Source organism: Salmo trutta, chromosome 37 (assembly GCF_901001165.1).
Source record: "Salmo trutta chromosome 37, fSalTru1.1, whole genome shotgun sequence".
NCBI lineage: Eukaryota > Metazoa > Chordata > Actinopteri > Salmoniformes > Salmonidae > Salmo > Salmo trutta.
The window spans coordinates 9,445,698-9,465,755 of record NC_042993.1 but is presented as its reverse complement, the minus strand read 5'-3'; the positions used below and the strand labels follow the sequence as shown (position 1 = coordinate 9,465,755).

General features: G+C 42.0%; 1 protein-coding gene across 1 annotated transcript; it reads right to left on the bottom strand.

Moving 5' to 3' along the window:
- Nucleotides 1–4: 4 nt before the first annotated feature.
- On the bottom strand, nt 5–10,622 carry tnfrsf1a (tumor necrosis factor receptor superfamily, member 1a). The gene is made up of 10 exons (XM_029736988.1): nt 10,445–10,622; nt 9,655–9,768; nt 9,214–9,337; nt 6,219–6,344; nt 5,872–6,021; nt 5,613–5,694; nt 5,070–5,128; nt 4,683–4,864; nt 4,252–4,375; nt 5–1,426 (listed from the first exon to the last, which is right to left on the bottom strand). Exons 2-10 carry the CDS (start codon nt 9,718–9,720, stop codon nt 1,137–1,139), a joined length of 1,203 nt encoding a protein of 400 aa, XP_029592848.1. The 5' UTR covers nt 9,721–9,768; nt 10,445–10,622; the 3' UTR covers nt 5–1,136.
- Between the last annotated feature and the right edge of the window lie 9,436 nt (nt 10,623–20,058).

Genomic DNA, 20,058 nt, shown 5'->3' with positions numbered 1-20,058 from the left:
TGGATGGGTGTGATTGAATGGTATAGTGAATATGGTACAGTGAGAAGAAATATGACAGATTGATACATCCCTAGCCTATTTTGTAAAACAAGAATATGTACATCAAGACAGTAGTAAAAGACAGCAAAACTACAGTAGTTTGATCTTCACGCCCAAGCAGCAACTTATCAAAGAACCATTCAAATATACAACATCCTCCTATGCAGTATTAATAACCATATACAAACCAATACAAAGACTTCAAATATGACATATAATGCTAATATATTTTTGATATGTTTGTGGTTGATTAATGCAAGATAGAGACAGAAGGAATCTGTATAGCTTTTAGCTTCCCTATCTAAATATTAGCTTGAGTACTACTGCAACACTAGTAAATAATACATTTCACATTTAGATTTTAGCCATCCTTATCCAGAGCGATTCACAGGAGAAATTATGGTTAAGTGTCTTGTTCAAGGGCACAGACAGATTTGTATCACGTTATCAGCTCAGGGGTTCGAAACAGCAACCTTTCAGTTACAGGCTACCTGTCGCCACCTAATACTCAGTAATATAGAACTGTAATACTATAGATGGGTGTTAAATCTGTATTACCCTAAACACAACATTTAACTAAATTCTTAGTGTGGTTCTCATACCTGTGTGTGACACATTACAAGTTTGCCTGTTTTACAAACAGCACTGTCTAAAACTGCTTTGTAACATACAATTCCTCACTCATTGGTTTGAATGTGCAACAAAAAAAACATATGACAATAAGTATAAGTTACAGCTGGCAATCAATAATCAGGCTCACTGCCAAAAGGTTATATAATACATTAGGAAATATTGTGAAAGCATGGCAACACTTCCACCTTAGTCTATGAGATCTGGACCAGGTGGAACAACTACCATATTGCTTACACTGTACCAATCCTATTCTCTCAGGTCTACACAAGTGAAGTCGGGGACAAGGGGATGTGGCTGATCTTCTCTCTCCCCATTAGCACCTCCCCTCTCTCTCTCTCCCTCCCCTAATTATCCTATACATATGATGAATAGTCTTGGTCCCTCTCGGTTTCTCTTTTGATTCGACATAGAGAAGAGAAACCTGGGTCCCCTACTTGGTCTATACGGTCTGCATCTCTCTCCCTCTACTGATCTCCATACTTGGTCTCCAGCTCCTCTGCAGTCCCTCCCAGGTCCATGTCTCTCAGCTTATCCAGCAGATGGTACAGTAGAGGGCGTGCTAGCACCCCTCCCCCTCCCTGCGCATTTCCCTTAGCCCAGACCCTCAGCATCTGGTACTGGGCTTCCTTAGTGTCACGGAGGTGGTCATTCTCAGCCCTCTCTATCACTATGTCACTCACACCCAGCGAACGCACCAGCTCCTTCACACGACGCAGAGGGACTTGGTCCAACACCGAGTAGATCAACTCAGAGACTGGAGGGAGAGAGGAACAGAGAGAGGTGATAGGAGGAGAGAGATTAAAATAGAGTTCAATATACACTACATGGCCAAAAGTACGTGGACACCATAGACAAACATTGGCAGTAGAATGGCCCTTACTGAAGAGCTCAGTGACTTTCAACGTGGCACCGCCATAGGATGCCACCTTTCCAACAAGTCTGTTCGTAACATTTCTGCCCTGCTAGAGCTGCCCCGGTCAACTGTAAGTGCTGTTATTGTGAAGTGGAAATGTCTTGGGAGCAATAATGGCTCAGCCACACAAGCTCACAGAATGGGACCACTGAGTGCTGAAGCGCACAAAAATAGCCTGTCCTGCTTCATGAAATGGGTTTCCATGGCCGAGCAGCCGCATACAAGCCTAAGATTACCATGCGCAATGCCAAGCATCGGTTGGAGTGGTGCACGCACATACCGCCCCAACAGATCGGGGCGGTATGTGCCCCGATGCAATCTCTACTGCACTCAAAACTGCCCTTTCCCACCTGGACAAAAGGAACACCTATGTGAGAATGCTATTCATTGACTACAGCTCAGCATTCAATACCATAGTGCCCTCAAAGCTCATGACTAAGTTAAGGTTCCTGGGACTAAACACCTCCCTCTGCAACTGGATCCTGGACTTCCTGACGGGCCGCCCCCAGGTGGTAAGGGTAGATAACAACATAACAACATATCTGCCACACTGATCCTCAACACGGGGGCCCCTCAGGGGTGCGTGCTCAGTCCCCTCCTGTACTCCCTGTTCACTCATGACTGCATGGCCAGGCACGACTCCAACACCATCATCAAGTTTGCCGATGGCACAACAGTGGCAGGCCTGATCACCGACAATGATGAAACAGCCTATAGGGAGGAGGTCATAGACCTGGCCGTGCGGTGCCAGGACAACAACCTCTCCCTCAACGTGATCAATACAAAGGAGATGATTGTTGACAATAGGAAAAGGAGGACCAAGCACGCCCCCATTCTCATTGATGGGGCTGTAGTGGAGCAGGTTGAGAGCTTCAAGTTCCTTGGTGTCCACATTACAAACAAACTATCATGGTCCAAACACACCAAGACAGTCGTGATGAGGGCACGACAAAACCTATTCCCACTCAGGAGACTGAAAAGATTCGGCATGGGTCCTCAGATCCTCAAAAGGTTCTACAGCTGCACCATCGAGAGCATCCTTTTAGCCTGAGTTTCTGTACAGCACTTTGTGACATCAGCTGATGTAAGAAGGGCTTTATAAATAAATGTAATTGATTGATCCTGACTGGTTGCATCACTGCCTGGTATGGCAACTTCTCGGCCTCAGACCGCAGGGCACTACAGAGGGTAGTGCATACGGCCCAGTACATCACTGGGGCCAAGCTTCCTGCCATCCAGGATATCTATACCAGACGGTGTCAGAGGAAGGCCCTAAAAATGGTCAAAGACTCCAGCCACTCTAGTCATAGACCGTTCTCTCTGCTACCGCACAGCAAGCGGTACCGGAGTGCCAAGTCTAGGTCCAAAAGGCTTCTTAACAGCTTCTACCCCAAAGCCATAAGACTCCTGAACAGCTAATCAAAGGGCTACTCAGACCCCTCTTTACGCTGCAGCTACTCTCTGTTTATTATCTATGCATAGTCACTTTAACTCTACCTACTTGTACATATTGCTATTGTTATTTTACTGCTGCAGTTTAATTATTTGTTACTTTTACTTTTTATTAACACTTATTTTTCGTAACTTCTTAAAGCATTGTTGGTTAAAGGCTTGAACGTAAGCATTTCACTGTAAGGTTGTATTCGGCGCATATGACAAATAACATTTGATTTGATTTATAAAGCTCACCGCCATTGGACTCTGGAGCAGTGGTAACGTGTTCTCTGGAGTCATGAATCACGCTTCACCATCTGGCAGTCCAACGGCCAAATCTGGGTTTGGTGGATGCCAGAAAAACGCTACCTGCCCGAATGCATAGTGCCAACTACAAAGTTTGGTGGAGGAGGAATAATGGTTTGGGACTGTTTTTCATGGTTCTGGCTAGGCACCTTAGTTCCAGTGAAGGGAAATCTTAACTCTACAGCATACAATTAATTATATTGTAGACGATTCTGTGCTTCCAACTTTGTGGCAACAGTTTGGGAGGGCCCTTTCCTGTTTCAGCATGACAATGCCCCCTTGCACAAAGCGAGGTCCTTACAGAAATGGTTTGTCGAGATCGGTGTAGAAGAACTTGACAGGTCTGCACAGAGCCCTGACCTCAACCCCATCGAAAACCTTTGGGAGGAATTGGAATGCCGACTGTGAGCCAGGCCTAATCACCCAACATCAGTGCCTGACCTCACTAATGCTCTTGTGGCTGAACAGAAGCAAGTTCCGCAAGCAATGTTTCAACATCTAGTGGAAAGCCTTTCCAGAAGAGTGGAGGCTGTTATAGCAGCAAAGGGGGGACCAACTCCATATTAATGCCCATGATTTTGGAATGAGATGTTTGACAACCAGGTGTCCACATACTTTTGGCCATGTAGTGTATCTAAAAAAACTTTCACATTCCAACACACACAAAGCTTGTTTTTTGGGAATTTTCAGAACATTTTGGGGAGTAAAAATGTATTTCCATTCAAGAAAACTTAACCCTAACCTTAACCTAAACCCAACCCTAACTCCTAGCCCTAACCTTTAAAATCCTCACCTTTTCAGAATTGTTCTTGTTGTCCTACCTTGTCAGAACATTCTGAAGACTCGTCAAGACATTCTAGTCCGGATAAGATAGGGAAACGTGCACCCACACACGTTCGCATGCACGCACATGCACACACACTTACTCTTGATCTCCTTGGGGACACAGGCCGGTAGCTTCCGGAGGGGCTCCTGTTCACTCTCACACACTGGGCTATATGAAGGGATACTCTGGTTGAGAACGTTCTCTGGGTCCTCTTGGATCAACCTCTACAATCACAGAAAATGGAAAACATCAGAATTCTACTATACAGAACTGCATCCGATCCCAGTACATCCTAAACCCGGGGAACACAGCACAATCAATAAAGGAAATCCTATTGGTTTCCTCCCATCACTATGGTGCAAACAATCTATAAATGCTCTTGAGTGTTCCAAACAGTAGTTGAAATGGTATCTATTTTTTCTCCAATAAAACCCTTTAAAGGTTTTTATCAGATTGGGTTTGTCCAGTCAGGTCAGAGGTGAAATATGAGATGTCAGGGGTCAAAGGTGAGAGGTCAGAGATGTGTCTCACCCGAGTAGACTTCTCGGAGCCCTGAGAGGTGATCTCAGCAGAGAGAAAGGAGTTTGACTCCTTCGGTTTCCGTCGGACCACTAGTACGCCCATGATCCCCATCACCACCAGCAGCACCACACAAACACAGCCGAACGCAGGCAACAGGTAGGGAGACCAAACACCCCATCCAGTGTCTTCAGCTGGAAAGAGGGGCAGACATGCAGAGTGAGAGGATGAATACATGCTGCAGCCCTTATGACAAATGTGAAACAGCCACTACAGAAATAGTCTAGTTCCAATATATTTAAGCATAACAACAAAAAAGTTTCAAAGTATCTTGTGACCCACCAAATAAACAAACTATGTTTCTAGCCAGAACCCAGCCACAAAGTATCAGAAACTCACGTTTGGGAGTGGGATCTGTGCCTGAAGCACACTCCTGCTGACAGTCAGCTGATCTACAACTGGAGAGGAAATTGTATGTTATTGAAGAGGAAGTGGCCCGTTTGTGAAGAGGAAATTATTAGTATTGAGTCATGTGAAGAACTGCTCTACAGAAGAACCATTCAGGCCCTCCTGTTGCAGCATACCCACCTCTGGAAAGACAGAACACTGAAAGAGACAGTTACCAGCCCTGTATCAGTGGTCAGCACTGCCTAAGGTCTTGATGAGCAGTAGATTAGGGTGAATCAGATGTGTTAGTGCTGGGCTGGAACTAAAGCCTGGACATGATGACCTTCTCCAATCTTACATAGCAACAGACTGTAGGTCTCTAGGACCAGGGTTGGTGTGACCACAAAACAGCTGACATGTCAAAATGTTGTTGCACAACATTGCATACAGTTTCTATTAAACTTCCCATTTACAAGCAGAATGTTCATAAAGAAGACAAACCCAAGAGTTTTAACAGACAAAATAGTGTCAGCTTGTTCACAAGCCAGTACTTACTTTTGGCATGGAAGACAGTTCCTGTTGTTTTTCTTGTTTCGGAAGTCCATACATTCACACACTGTATCTCTCTCTGGAGTACCTGTCAACAACAGTATGTACACTCAGTACAAGCACACAAACAAATAGTACTAGTAGAACAAAACAAAGGGTTGTCCTTATTATGTAATAACCGTTATACTGTGTAATCCATAAGTAAATACCAGGTTGGGTGGAAAGAAGGGAAACATTATGAACCACACTAGCAAGACAAACTCACATGGTTGTGTTTCTCTCTCTCCAGGTCCACACGTCTTGCAACGGAGGCACTCCCGTGTTACCGAGTCTATTCTCTTTTTGTAGAAGCCTTCAATGCAGCGACACACTGTGTTCCTACTCTTCTTGCATGGCGACACCTGTTCCTCATTGTCTATTGGTGTATGGAACAACACAGCCAAGAAGAACAGAACAGAGAGAAAGAGAGTGCGGAGGGGGGCAGAGACAGAAGACATTTGTTATCATATCATACTGAGACCATCTATAGTGATGACATTGTTTTTAAATGTATTTTGTACATAATTGCATGTTATTGTAAATTGTACGTTTTTGTAAATAATTGTATAGTACCATCACAGCGTGTACAACGGAGGCAGTTCTTGGCGTAGTTACTCCTCTCTAGGTATGTCTTGCCCTCTTTACAGGGTTCACATTGGCTCTCACCCTCTTTAGTGCAGTCCTTCTTCAACTTAAACCCTGGAGAACACAAGGCATACATACTCTAAGGGGGAGGGCAGTGGGGGGGAGGGGGGCAACACAATCCAGCATATTTATTTACTGTAAAACCTGGTAATACAGAGCTAAAACTAGGTTAGAGAGTGACAAATATAGTTAACAGTATGTAAGGCCTATAGTATCACAGATGACTGAACGACTGACAGAATACACAATAAGATTGTAATCTTGAAATAAGGTTTTTGTTTAATGCTGGAATCCTTAATTGGTGAAACTCCATTTGGGATATTACAACAACAAAGAAGTTACTACAAACAACATAGTTTTTTTCCCCCTCTGACACCTCTGCACAGGCACACATCTCCCCCGCTGCACCGAGCGAGCCAATTGAAGCACACGTAGCCTTCTCTTTTGCCTTGTGCAACATTTGGTGATCCAGAAACAAGAGACCACTTGTGTGGCTGTTTTGTACGGAAATCTGGGAATCATGCTTTTTGTAAATACCGGTAGGTAACTGTCCTCTCCAAGTTTAGCTGGAATTTAGCCATGAAAATATTTGGAAAGTGTGATTGGTTGACGATATGACATTGGCCTATGTCTCTTGCGCTGTGCAGGATATCAGATCTCAACAACATTGGAGAAATGTTAGAAGCGTCCATCAGCAGTTGAAACAATAAGAAAGCATAAACAAGTTGAGGGATGGGGCTGGAGAAACGTAACCACTCTCAAATTCATAGACAGAGCTATGCAAGGACTGAACATCCAGGATATCAAAATGATAGTTTTAACCATGTTTTGAGACTATACAATGTTTGTTTAGATTTATTTTGATTACAAACATTGGACTAAAACAAGCTTATATTTTGGGTTCTGATGGGGTACAACAGTTGAACTAAGCTCATGGGGCATTTCTAGTTATATTCTTCAAGAATCACTGGGTACATACCATTTATTAAGTCCAAAAATGGATGCAGCTACTGTAGATTTCCCCTTTCTCATCACCAGCACCACATCCTTAAGATATAAACTCAGTAAAAAAAAGAAACATCCCTTTTTCATGACCCTGTCTTTCAAAGATAATTTGTAAAAATCCAAATAACTTCACAGATCTTCACTGTAAAGGGGTTAAAGGCTGTTTCCCATGCTCAATGTTCACTGAACCATAAACAATTAATGAACATGCACCTGTGGAACGGTCGTTAAGACACTAACAGCTTACAGACGGTAGGCAATTAATGTCACAGTTATGAAAACTTAGGACACTAAAGAGACCCTTCTACTGACTCTGAAAAACACCAAAAGAAAGATGCCCAGGGTCCCTGCTCATCTGCGTGAATGTGACCTAGGCATGCTGCAAGGAGGCATGAGGACTGCAGATGTGGCCAGGGCAATAAATTGCAATGTCCGTACTGTGAGACGCCTAAGATAGCGCTACAGGGAGACAGGACGGACATCTGATCGTCCTCGCAGTGGCAGACCACGTGTAACAACACCTGCACAGGATCGGTACATCCGAACATCACACCTGCGGGACAGTTACAGGATGGCAACAACAACTGCCCGAGATACACCAGGAACGCACAATCCCTCCATCACTGCTCAGACTGTCCACAATAGGCTGAGAGAGGCTGGACTGAGGGCTTGTAGGCCTGTTGTAAGGCAGGTCCTCACCAGACATCACCGGCAACAACGTCACCTATGGGCATAAACCCACCGTCGCTGGACCAGACAGGACTGGCAAAAAGTGCTCTTCACTGACGAGTCGCGGTTTTGTCTCACCAGGGGTGATGGTCGGAGTCGCGTTTATTGTCGAAGGAATGAGCGTTACACCGAGGCCTGTACTCTGGAGCGGGAGCGATTTGGAGGTGGATGGTCCGTCATGGTCTGGGGCAGTGCGTCACAGCATCATCAGACTGAGCTTGTTGTCATTGTAGGCAATCTCAACGCTGTGCCTTACAGGGAAGACATCCTCCTCCCTCATGTGGTACCCTTCCTGCAAGCTCATCCTGACATGACCTTCCAGCATGACAATGCCACCAGCCATACTGCTCGTTCTGTGCGTGATTTCCTGCAAGACAGGAATGTCAGTGTTCTGCCATGGCCAGCGAAGAGCCCGGATCTCAATCCCATTGAGCACGTCTGGGACCTGTTGGATCGGAGGGTGAGGGCTAGGGCCATTCCCCTCAGAAATGTCCAGGAACTTGCAGGTGCCTTGGTGGAAGAGTGGGGTAACATCTCACAGCAATAACTGGCAAATCTGGTGCAGTCCACGAGGAGGAGATGCACTGGAGTACTTAATGCAGCTGGTGGCCACACCAGTTACTGACTGTTACTTTTGACCCCCCCCCCCCACATTACTCAATTTCTGTTACAATTTCTGTCACATGTCTGTGGAACTTGTTCAGTTTATGTCTCAGTTGTTGAATCTTGTTATGTTCATACAAATTTTACACATGTTAAGTTTGCTGAAAATAAACACAGTTGACAGTGAGAGGACGTTTCTTTTTTTGCTGAGTTTAGTATGTTGCCATAAGGGCAACATGACTGCAAGGGACAGGTAGAATGTCAATTCTCATCAAATGAATATGAAGTCAATGAAATACGGGACAAATAAACCTTTTTTCTAAATTAGTAGTGTTTTAATTTGTTGATAAAATAAGGGACATGATTATTTGGTTGTGGGACGTGGGAAAAAATGAGGGACTGTCCGGCACATATAGTTACCCTAGTTCTGGGGCGAACAGTGGCACTGTTTCCCATAATGCGGATTTGATCTTTAACTCAATGCATAGTGTATGGAAAAGTATAAGTTACACCCACATTACACTCTGGAATGGAAAGGCCCAGTTGTATAAGTGCAGTGTAATATAGTACAGTACAGAAGGCCTACCTTCATGGCACTTTCGACAGCATGTCCCGTTAGCATTGCGGTAATGACTCCCCTCAAGGCATTGCAACTCCTGGGTCCTATCAAGAGGTGGTGGTGGTGAGAGGGAGAGGTCTACTGACCAGCACTGCAACATTACATTACATTGTTGTTATAGAACAGATCCAATCAAATACCAGTCATATGTAATTACTGAAAATATTTTAGAACTGATTGATAGGCTACTGTATAGGCCTATTCCTGAAATTATTGACTAATTTATTTACTGATTTAATAATTTATTAACACTGAATTGAATGGTGTAAATAATTGACAAATTTGATAGTTGATGGATTGGTGGGGGTTGATTGATGTATTGCTGAGAAATAATTACGACTAGATGGGGCATTATGTTATTGGTAGAGGACTCGGCATTATGCATCTGTTCATGTTAAAGTTTCTTACCAATACGAGCAGAGTGCAAACGTTCAGAATGCATTTTTCCTTCCATTTCCCTCTCAAGACATCCATTCTTTCACACCACTCTTTTCACTAACACCATCTTTAAAAGAACAACACCTGCAGAAAGGAGATGGGGTAACACTTGTGACAAAACTCTCTTCATAATGCCTTCACACATTAGGCCTACTTGACTTACGTTTTTTCTAGTGCAAAGAAAATGTTGTCAATATGAATCAGTATTAAGTGCAAAAATAACTTTTTTACTACCATGTCAAGGCTATATAGATATGAACTTTGTATGGTACGTAAGTCTCGGAAAATAACTTACCTAGCCTAGGCATTTTTTTTTTTATTTAACCTTTCATTATCTAGGCAAGGCAGTTAAGAACAAATTCTTGTTTATAATGACGGCCTACACCGTCGTTGGGCCAATTGTGCGCCGCATTATGGGACTCCCAACCACGGCCGGTTGTGATACAGCCTGGATTCGAACCAGGATGTCTAACGCCTCTAGCACTGAGATACAGTGCCTTAGACCGCTGCGCCAGTCGGGAGCCCATCTATGTCGAGGTAAATTATTTTCCGGTTTTCCGGTACGTACGTTATAGCTAGGCATTTTAATTTATACAAAGTTCATATCTAGTTCAAGAATAAACTCCGCTAAAGCTACAATAAAAACCGAGAAAACGTATTGTTTCGATTTCACTGTAGCCTACGCCTACTGTTTTAGCCGCAGAAGTCCGATATCAATCTCTTTTCCCAAAACTACAGGCGGAGAGTTACCGTCACTTACCTTGATCAAACCCGCTCCTACATGACAAATAGTGATACAGTCGAGTCTCCAAAATTAAAATCAATTTTTTTGTAAAAGTTTAAAAAATACATTCAAATCTCCCAAGAGACGCCAGGGTGTTGAGTCGCGAGTTCTAGAGAGGGGGCGGAGTCAAACGGGAAAATGGACACGTCATGCCTCGTAAGTCATTGCTTCACCGCACCCAGGCTTCAAGGAAGTCTGAAATGCAGGGCATGATACAGGTTACACCATAGGTAGTAGGATAAAGACTTGTGTTACTCGATTGAGCAATAGCAGACTGTGCGCCTATGGGTCACAAGAGACATTTCCCAAGTGTATACAAAAACAACAATTGAAACAGGTATGGGGGGTATGTTGGGCGATTTTTTTTTTTTTACATTCAGCATCACTACGCCAAGGGAAATATAGTATATCCGAAGATATCTACGTATATTTCAGGAAGTTGTGTATCCCTGGAAATAATCCGAATGCCTGTAAACATAACCCTTTTGAAACCAGCTTGTCTCTTGGCTCAATTTACCTCGGGTATGGAGTAAATTGAGTATGGGGACAAGCATTGGGAAACATTTCTAACTACATTTTAAAGCATTTACGTGTAACCTCATATCTCAGCGATAATACCTTGCGTTACACCGAGGAAGAAAACTCAACCGAGGAAGGGATTCAACTTGACTAATCACTCAAATGCGAGGCGTCGTCAAAATACTATTCATATTATGAATAAACGGACTAAATGTAATCATCATTTGTATGGGGTGTGTTGATTACCCGTTGGCTCAACTGTCCCCTCGCCAAATCAGAATCACCGTTATTCGCCAAGTACATTTACACATACTCAGAATTGTACTTGGTGATATGGTGTTGCTAGTGATGGACAACATTTAGAGACAGAATACAGACAGCAGAGCTTCAACAAAGTTTACATACATTATATATACACAATAATAATGGTACAATTTACCCCAAAGAAACTAGTGGAGGCTGCTGAGGGGAGGACGGCTCATAATAATGGCTGGAACGGCGCGAATGGAATAAAAAAAGGAAACCATGTGTTTGATGTAGTTGATTCCATTCCACTGATTCCAGTCCAGCTGTTACCACCATCCCGTCCTCCCCAATAGAGGTGCGAACCATATACTTTAAAACTAGCCTATACCTGGCATCATGAAACATATATCACAATAAATGTATTTGACTTTATGAAAATCAGTTTTTTGGACCTAACTTGCTTACCGCTTTTTCCCTGTAGCTCAGTTGGTAGAGCATGGTGTTTGCAACGCCAGGGTTGTGGGTTCGATTCCCACGGGGGGCCAGCACAGGAAAATTAATTACTAAAATTAAATAAAAATAATAATAATAAAAAAAAGAAAAGTATGAAATGTATGCATTCACTATTGTAAGTCGCTCTGGATAAGAGCATCTGCTAAATGACTAAAAATGTAAATGTGTTTTTTTCCTTCACAGACTCTATGAAATGATAACCTCTTCCTAAATATTTGGTCACATGATTCATTTTGTGTATGGTTTCCTAGAAACAACTAACCCTTTGGCTCAATTTACCCCACTCTCCCATATAGATATCTAGATTATAAATCTGCCTTATCTTTCTGTTACCCGTGTTTATCTGATTGCTCAGCAGTGCAGTGAGAAGTACTTCCTTTCTTCAAAACCTACTTCCTTTCTTCAGAACCCACTTCCTGCTCAAAGCTTCACAACTCTCACCAGACTTATCTATTTCTTTATCTCTCTCTCACTCACTCACTCAAGGGTGATTATACTAATTAATACAAATTTTGATCCAATTGTGCAAACAGATCCGCAAGGAAAATTGATTATTTTAAATAGGCTATTGAACCAAAAACAGATATGGCTAATGAATCTATATGGGCCAAATAATGATGATCCACACTTTTTCGAAAATACAAGCATTGAAAGAATCTATTATTATGGTGGGAGATTATAATACGGTTTTAAGTACCAGAATAGATTGTAAAGGAAATCACTCTACAAACTACGTGGACATTGGAAATTGGATCAAAGCCTATTAGATGACAACTTGTTCTTAACTAAGACAAAATAATTCATAATTTACTTTTTTTGTATAACATAGGTACAGCAGATTCCCTTATTGTATGGGACACTTTCAAATGTACTTTTAGAGGCCATTCAATACAATACTCACCATTAAAACAAAATCAGTTTAGGTCAAAAGAGATAGAGGAAGTACCAGCGCAGGTAGATGGTAATGGAAACTGTACTATAGAGGCACAAAATAGGTTAGAGGAAAAACAAAAAGAAATGGAGGTACTTATTCAAGAAGGATCAAGTGTAATGTATTACAAAAATAAAGCGAATTGGATGGAAAATGGTGAACAATGCACAAAATATTTCTTGAATCTTCAACATAGAAATTCTACCAAAAATGATTTACAGAAACTCGTTACAAATGATGGAGTTATCCATGATTCACCAAATTATATTTTGAAAGAGAAAGCAAAATATTTAAATTATGTTTTCTTTTAAGTCTCCTCCATTTCCACTGAATGATGTTAACGGTAAGGATTTCTTTCCTAATAATAATGTAAAATGAACAAATTTACAGAAAGACCTGTGTGAAGGCCAACTTACAGAAGAGGAACTTTTTCAGGCAATAAAATCTTTTCAGTCTGGAAAAACACCAGGGCTTGAAGGTATACCAGTAGAGCTAGATCAGACCTTTTTTGATGTACTCAAACATCCATTATTAGCATGTTTTAATTACTCCATTATTAGCATATTTTAAATTTGTAGACTTTCAGGTACTCAACAAGAAGATCTGATTTCATTACTATTACTATCTGATTTCATTACTATTACTATCTGATTTCATTACTATTTGTAGACTTTCAGGTACTCAACAAGAAGGTCTGATTTCATTACTATTACTATCTGATTTCATTACTATTTGTAGACTTTCAGGTACTCAACAAGAAGGTCTGATTTCATTACTATTACTATCTGATTTCATTACTATTTGTAGACTTTCAGGTACTCAACAAGAAGGTCTGATTTCATTACTATTACTATCTGATTTCATTACTATTTGTAGACTTTCAGGTACTCAACAAGAAGGTCTGATTTCATTACTATTACTATCTGATTTCATTACTATTTGTAGACTTTCAGGTACTCAACAAGAAGGTCTGATTTCATTACTATTTGTAGACTTTCAGGTACTCAACAAGAAGGTCTGATTTCATTACTATTTGTAGACTTTCAGGTACTCAACAAGAAGGTCTGATTTCATTACTATTTGTAGACTTTCAGGTACTCAACAAGAAGGTCTGATTTCATTACTATTTGTAGACTTTCAGGTACTCAACAAGAAGGTCTGATTTCATTACTATTACTATCTGATTTCATTACTATTTGTAGACTTTCAGGTACTCAACAAGAAGGTCTGATTTCATTACTACTAAAACAGAACCGATGGTAAGTATAAAGATCCAGCCCATTTAAAAAACTGGAGGCCTCTAACACTTCACTGTTACAATGCGAAAATCCTGGCGAAATGCATAGCACATAGAATAAAAAAGGTTTTACCAGATATTGTTCATCCTGAGCAGACAGGTTTTTTACATGGACGATATATTGGAGATAATATACGACAATTACTTGAAACAATTGAACATTATGAAACATCAAAGATACCAGGCCTGGTCTTCATAGCAGATTTTGAAAAGGCGTTTGATAAAGTACGACTACAATTTATATATAAATGCCTGGATTACTTTCATTTTGGTGAATCTCTTATACAATGGGTTACAGTTATGTACAGCAACCCCAGATGTAAAATAGTAAAATGGCATGATAGTGAAGTAGACATACTTGGTATTCACATCTACAAATATATAAATGAATTTACCACAATTAATTTCAATAGAAAGTTAACAAAAATAGATAAGATTCTGCAACCATAGAGAGATAAATACTTTTAATACTTTTTTCGAATAATCTTTTTGGTCCTATCACAGTTTACTTACTTACTAATGGCACTGCCTACTCCAGATGAGTCGTTTTTTAAATCATATGAGCAAAACGTATTTCATTGTATTTGGAATGCTAAACCAGACTAAATTAAACGTGCATATTTATATAATGAATTTGAGTTTGGGGGGCTAAATGTATTAAATATTAAATCTTTAAACCTCTCACTAAAAGCTTCACTCATACATAAGTTATACTAAACCCAAAATGGTTCTCCAGTAGATTATTAAGAAAGGCTCATACTTTGTTCAAAACTTGCCTTTTTGCCTTTATACAGATTACAACTTCTCATTTCCGACTGATTGAAAATGAAATTTTGTTTAAAGTATTGTCCTTTCTTAAACAAGCCATACAAAGCTGGTTACAATTTCAGTTTTATCCTCCAGAAAAGATAGGACAAATATTACAACAAATGTTACGGTTAAACTCAAATATACTGATTAATAAAAAAACATTCTTTATGGAAATGTTTAAAATTGATATTATATTTATTAATGGTATTATGAATAGAAACGGAGGAGTCACATATGTAGCTATCGAAAATATATGGGAATGTCTGCTCAATCCAAACTTACAATCAACTGATTGCAGCATTACCACGAAAATAGAGGCGGCAGGTGGAAAAGGGAGAAGGTAGGGAACTTGTTTGCCTGCCATATATTAAACATACAAATTGGCTGAAAGGAACTGGCATAAATAGAAAAATATACCAGTTTCATCTGAGGACAAAAATTTGACAGCTGCAGGTTGCAAAATAAATGGGAGGAGCTTTTCGATGTACCAATTCCATGTCACATGGTTTATGAACTGGTACAAAAAACTACACTTCATTCAACACTTAAGAGTTTTTCAGTTTAAATTATTATATAAAATTCTTGCCACCAACATAATACTATATATATGGGGCAATAAACAATCTCAGCTTTGTAGATTTTGCTGCGAAGAGACAGAATCAATAGATCATTTATTCTGGTATTGCCCCTATGTAGCTTGTTTCTGGTCACAGGTTCAGGAATGGTTAAAAAAAATCACAACATGCAATTAAAATGAACCTTACAAATAGCAGTGTTGGGCGATCTGAAAAGCCATAGTCAGTCAATAAATACTATAATAATACTCGTAGGAAATGTTTATCTTTAGCTCACAATCTGTGGATAATATACGATTAGAAAGGTAAACATTTTTTGTAAAACATCATAGCATAATTGAGAAATATATGGCACATGGAAACCAAACGAGGGTGGTCTATGGTGATAGGTGGGATGGGCTGAGAGTGGCTGAGGGTTGGGTTTAAAGAGTGTATGTTTGGTTATGTATTATTGTTACAGTGAGGGAAAAAAGTATTTGATCCCCTGCTGATTTTGTATGTTTGCCCACTGACAAAGAAATGATCAGTCTATAATTTTAATGGTAGGTTTATTTGAACAGTGAGAGACAGAATAACAATGAAAAAATCCAGAAAAAAGCAGGTCAAAAATGTTATACATTGATTTGCATTTTAATGAGGGAAATAAGTATTTGACCACCTCTCAATCAGAAAGATTTCTGGCTCCCAGGTGTCTTTAATACAGGTAACGCGCTGAGATTAGGAGCACACTCTTAAAGAGAGTGCTCCTAATCTCAATTTGTTACCTGTCTAACAGTGTACGTTCCGTCCCTCTCTTCGCCCCAACCCGGGCTCGAACCAGGGACCCTTGCACACATCAACAACTGACACCCCACGAAGCATCGTTACCCATCGCGCCACAACGCAAGGGGAAACCCTACTTCCAGTCTCAGAGCGAGTGACATCACTGATTGAAATGCTATTAGCGCGCACCACCGCTAACTAACTAGCCATTTCACATCGGTTACACCTGTATAAAAGACACCTGTCCACAGAAGCAATCAATCAATCAGATTCCAAACTCTCCACCATGGCCAAGACCAAAGAGCTCTCCAAGGATGTCAGGGACAAGATTGTAGATCTACACAAGGCTGGAATGGGCTACAAGACCATCGCCAAGCAGCTTGGTGAGAAGGTGACAACAGTTGGTGTGATTATTCGCAAATGGAAGAAACACAAAAGAACTGTCAATCTCCCTCGGCCTGGGGCTCCATGCAAGATCTCACCTCGTGGAGTTGCAATGATCATGAGAACGGTGAGGAATCAGCCCAGAACTACACGGGAGGATCTTGTCAATGATCTCAAGGCAGCTGGGACCATAGTCACCAAGAAAACAATTGGTAACACATTACACCGTGAAGGACTGAAATCCTGCAGCGCCCACAAGGTCCCCCTGCTCAAGAAAGCACATATACATGCCCGTCTGAAGTTTGCCAGTGAACATCTGAATGATTCAGAGGACAACTGGGTGAAAGTGTTGTGGTCAGATGAGACCAAAATGGAGCTCTTTGGCATCAACTCAACTCGCCATGTTTGGAGGAGGAGGAATGCTGCCTATGACCCAAAGAACACCATCCCCACCGTCAAACATGGAGGTGGAAACATTATGCTTTGGGGGTGTTTTTCTGCTAAGGGGACAGGACAACTTCACCGCAACAAAGGACGATGGACGGGGCCATGTACTGTCAAATCTTGGGTGAGAACCTCCTTCCCTCAGCCATGGCATTGAAAATGGGTCGTGGATGGGTATTCCAGCATGACAATGACCCAAAATACATGGCCAAGGCAACAAAGGAGTGGCTCAAGAAGAAGCACATTAAGTTCCTGGAGTGGCCTAGCCAGTCTCCAGAACTTAATCCCATAGAAAATCTGTGGAGGGAGCTGAAGGTTCGAGTTGCCAAACGTCAGCCTCAAAACCTTAATGACTTGGAGAAGATCTGCAAAGAGGAGTGGGACAAAATCCCTCCTGAGATCTGTGCAAACCTGGTGGCCAACTACAAGAAACGTCTGACCTCTGTGATTGCCAACAAGGGTTTTTCCACCAAGTACTAAGTCATGTTTTGCAGAGGGGGTCAAATACTTATTTCCCTCATTAAAATGCAAATCAATTTATGACATTTTTGACATGCGTTTTTTTTCTGGATTTTTTTGTTGTTATTCTGTCTCTCACTGTTCAAATAAACTTACCGTTAAAATTATAGACTGATCATTTCTTTGCCAGTGGGCAAACGTACAAAATCAGCAGGGGATCAAATACTTTTTTCCCTCACTGTATGTGACTGCTTTATATACTGCTCAAAAAAATAAAGGGAACACTTAAACAACACATCCTAGATCTGAATGAAAGAAATAATCTTATTAAATACTTTTTTCTTTACATAGTTGAATGTGCTGACAACAAAAATCACACAAAAATAATAAATGGAAATCCAATTTATCAACCCATGGAGGTCTGGATTTGGAGTCACACTCAAAATTAAAGTGGAAAACCACACTACAGGCTGATCCAACTTTGATGTAATGTCCTTAAAGCAAGTCAAAATGAGGCTCAGTAGTGTGTGTGGCCTCCACGTGCCTGTATGACCTCCCTACAACGCCTGGGCATGCTCCTGATGAGGTGGCGGATGGTCTCCTGAGGGATCTCCTCCCAGACCTGGACTAAAGCATCCGCCAACTCCTGGACAGTCTGTGGTGCAACGTGGCGTTGGTGGATGGAGCAAAACATGATGTCCCAGATGTGCTCAATTGGATTCAGGTCTGGGGAACGGGCGGGCCAGTCCATAGCATCAATGCCTTCCTCTTGCAGGAACTGCTGACACACTCCAGCCACATGAGGTCTAGCTTTGTCTTGCGTTAGGAGGAATCCAGGGCCAACCGCACCAGCATATGGTCTCACAAGGGGTCTGAGGATCTCATCTCGGTACCTAATGGCAGTCAGGCTACCTCTGGCGAGCACATGGAGGGCTGTGCGGCCCCCCAAAGAAATGCCACCCCACACCATGACTGACCCACCGCCAAACCGGTCATGCTGGAGGATGTTGCAGGCAGCAGAATGTTCTCCACGGCGTCTCCAGACTCTGTCACGTCTGTCACGTGCTCAGTGTGAACCTGCTTTCATCTGTGAAGAGCACAGGGCGCCAGTGGCAAATTTGCCAATCTTGGTGTTCTCTGGCAAATGCCAAACGTCCTGCACGGTGTTGGGCTGTAAGCACAACCCCCACCTGTGGACTTCTTGCCCTCATACCACCCTCAGGGAGTCTGTTTCTGACCGTTTGAGCAGACACATGCACATTTGTGGCCTGCTGGAGGTCCTTTTGCAGGGCTCTGGCAGTGCTCCTCCTGCTCCTCCTTGCACAAAGGTGGAGGTAGCGGTCCTGCTGCTGGGTTGTTGCCCTCCTACGGCCTCCTCCACGTCTCCTGATGTACTGGCCTGTCTCCTGGTAGCGCCTCCGTGCTCTGGACACTACGCTGACAGACACAGCAAACCTTCTTGCCACAGCTCGCATTGATGTGCCATCCTGGATGAGCTGCACTACCTGAGCCACTTGTGTGGGTTGTAGACCCCGTCTCATGCTACCACTAGAGTGAAAGCACCGCCAGCATTCAAGAGTGACCAGAACATCAGCCAGGAAGCATAGGAACTGAGAAGTGGTCTGTGGTCCCCACCTGCAGAACCACTCCTTTATTGGGGGTGTCTTGCTAATTGCCTATAATTTCCACCTGTTGTCTATTCCATTTGCACAACAGCATGTTAAATTTATTGTCAATCAGTGTTGCTTCCTAAGTGGACAGTTTGATTTCACAGAAGTGTGATTGACTTGGAGTTACATTGTGTTGTTTAAGTGTTCCCTTTATTTTTTGAGCAGTGTAGATAAGTACCATGTATGTAAAATGTATATGTAGCAAAAAAGCTGTAAAAAAAAAACTAGGATATTTGACCTTCGAAGAGGGGTAGTGGAGGGGTAAAAAATAAAAAAAATAAACGAAATGTATCCTTCAGCCAATGGTAAACATATAATAAGAAAATGCTGGAGGAACATTAATGAGAATCAGTCATTTGTTTTTTTGTTTGGCAACTGCTTATTGTTTCTGCAGACTCTGAGGCTCAGCCCAGTCATTTCTGTTTGTTACAGTAATCTGTGTACGCTGTATGAGTAGTGAATGCTCAGAGGCTTGAGGCGAAGGTGGAGGGAGATGTGTAGAGGGTCGTCCCTGCCGCTGCTCCCTGGGCTGTAACAGTTCACCCAGGGTCATGTGATGTGGCTTGGCTTCTGTGAAAATCCAGGTTGAGCTGAGAAGGAGCAGACCACAGAGTCAATGAAACCACGTGACCACTGACTGAGAGAGACGGCTGCATATGGTTGAAACACACACACACACACCACACAGGCACAGACACATTCACCCGACACACGCACGCATGCACACACACACTAAACATGATAGGCAAAATATGACATTCAGTTAACCCACGAGTCAATGTAGCTCAAAAACCTGTTGTGTACATGTCTGTAAAGAATGTCAATGTCATTTCTCTCGGTCTGATCTGAGTATGTTTGACTGGACGGTGAATTTCAATAAGAACGGCTGCTGCTTACAGTGAAGAAAATGACTGGTCCTAAGATGAGTGTAATGTAGTCATATTCACTCAGAAATTACCTTATCATCAAAGCAACTGAGC

What these genes read in the sequence shown, in the direction of transcription:
- tnfrsf1a (XM_029736988.1), bottom strand. Translation starts at nt 9,720, where the DNA reads ATGGATGTCTTGAGAGGGAAATGGAAGGAAAAATGCATTCTGAACGTT. An exon ending in AGAGAGAGAAACACAACCAT is followed by an intron (nt 5,695 to 5,871) that starts GTGAGTTTGTCT and finishes TGTTGTTGACAG; the next exon opens with GTACTCCAGAGAGAGATACA. An exon ending in TGTCCCCAAGGAGATCAAGA is followed by an intron (nt 1,427 to 4,251) that starts GTAAGTGTGTGT and finishes CTCTCCCTCCAG; the next exon opens with TCTCTGAGTTGATCTACTCG.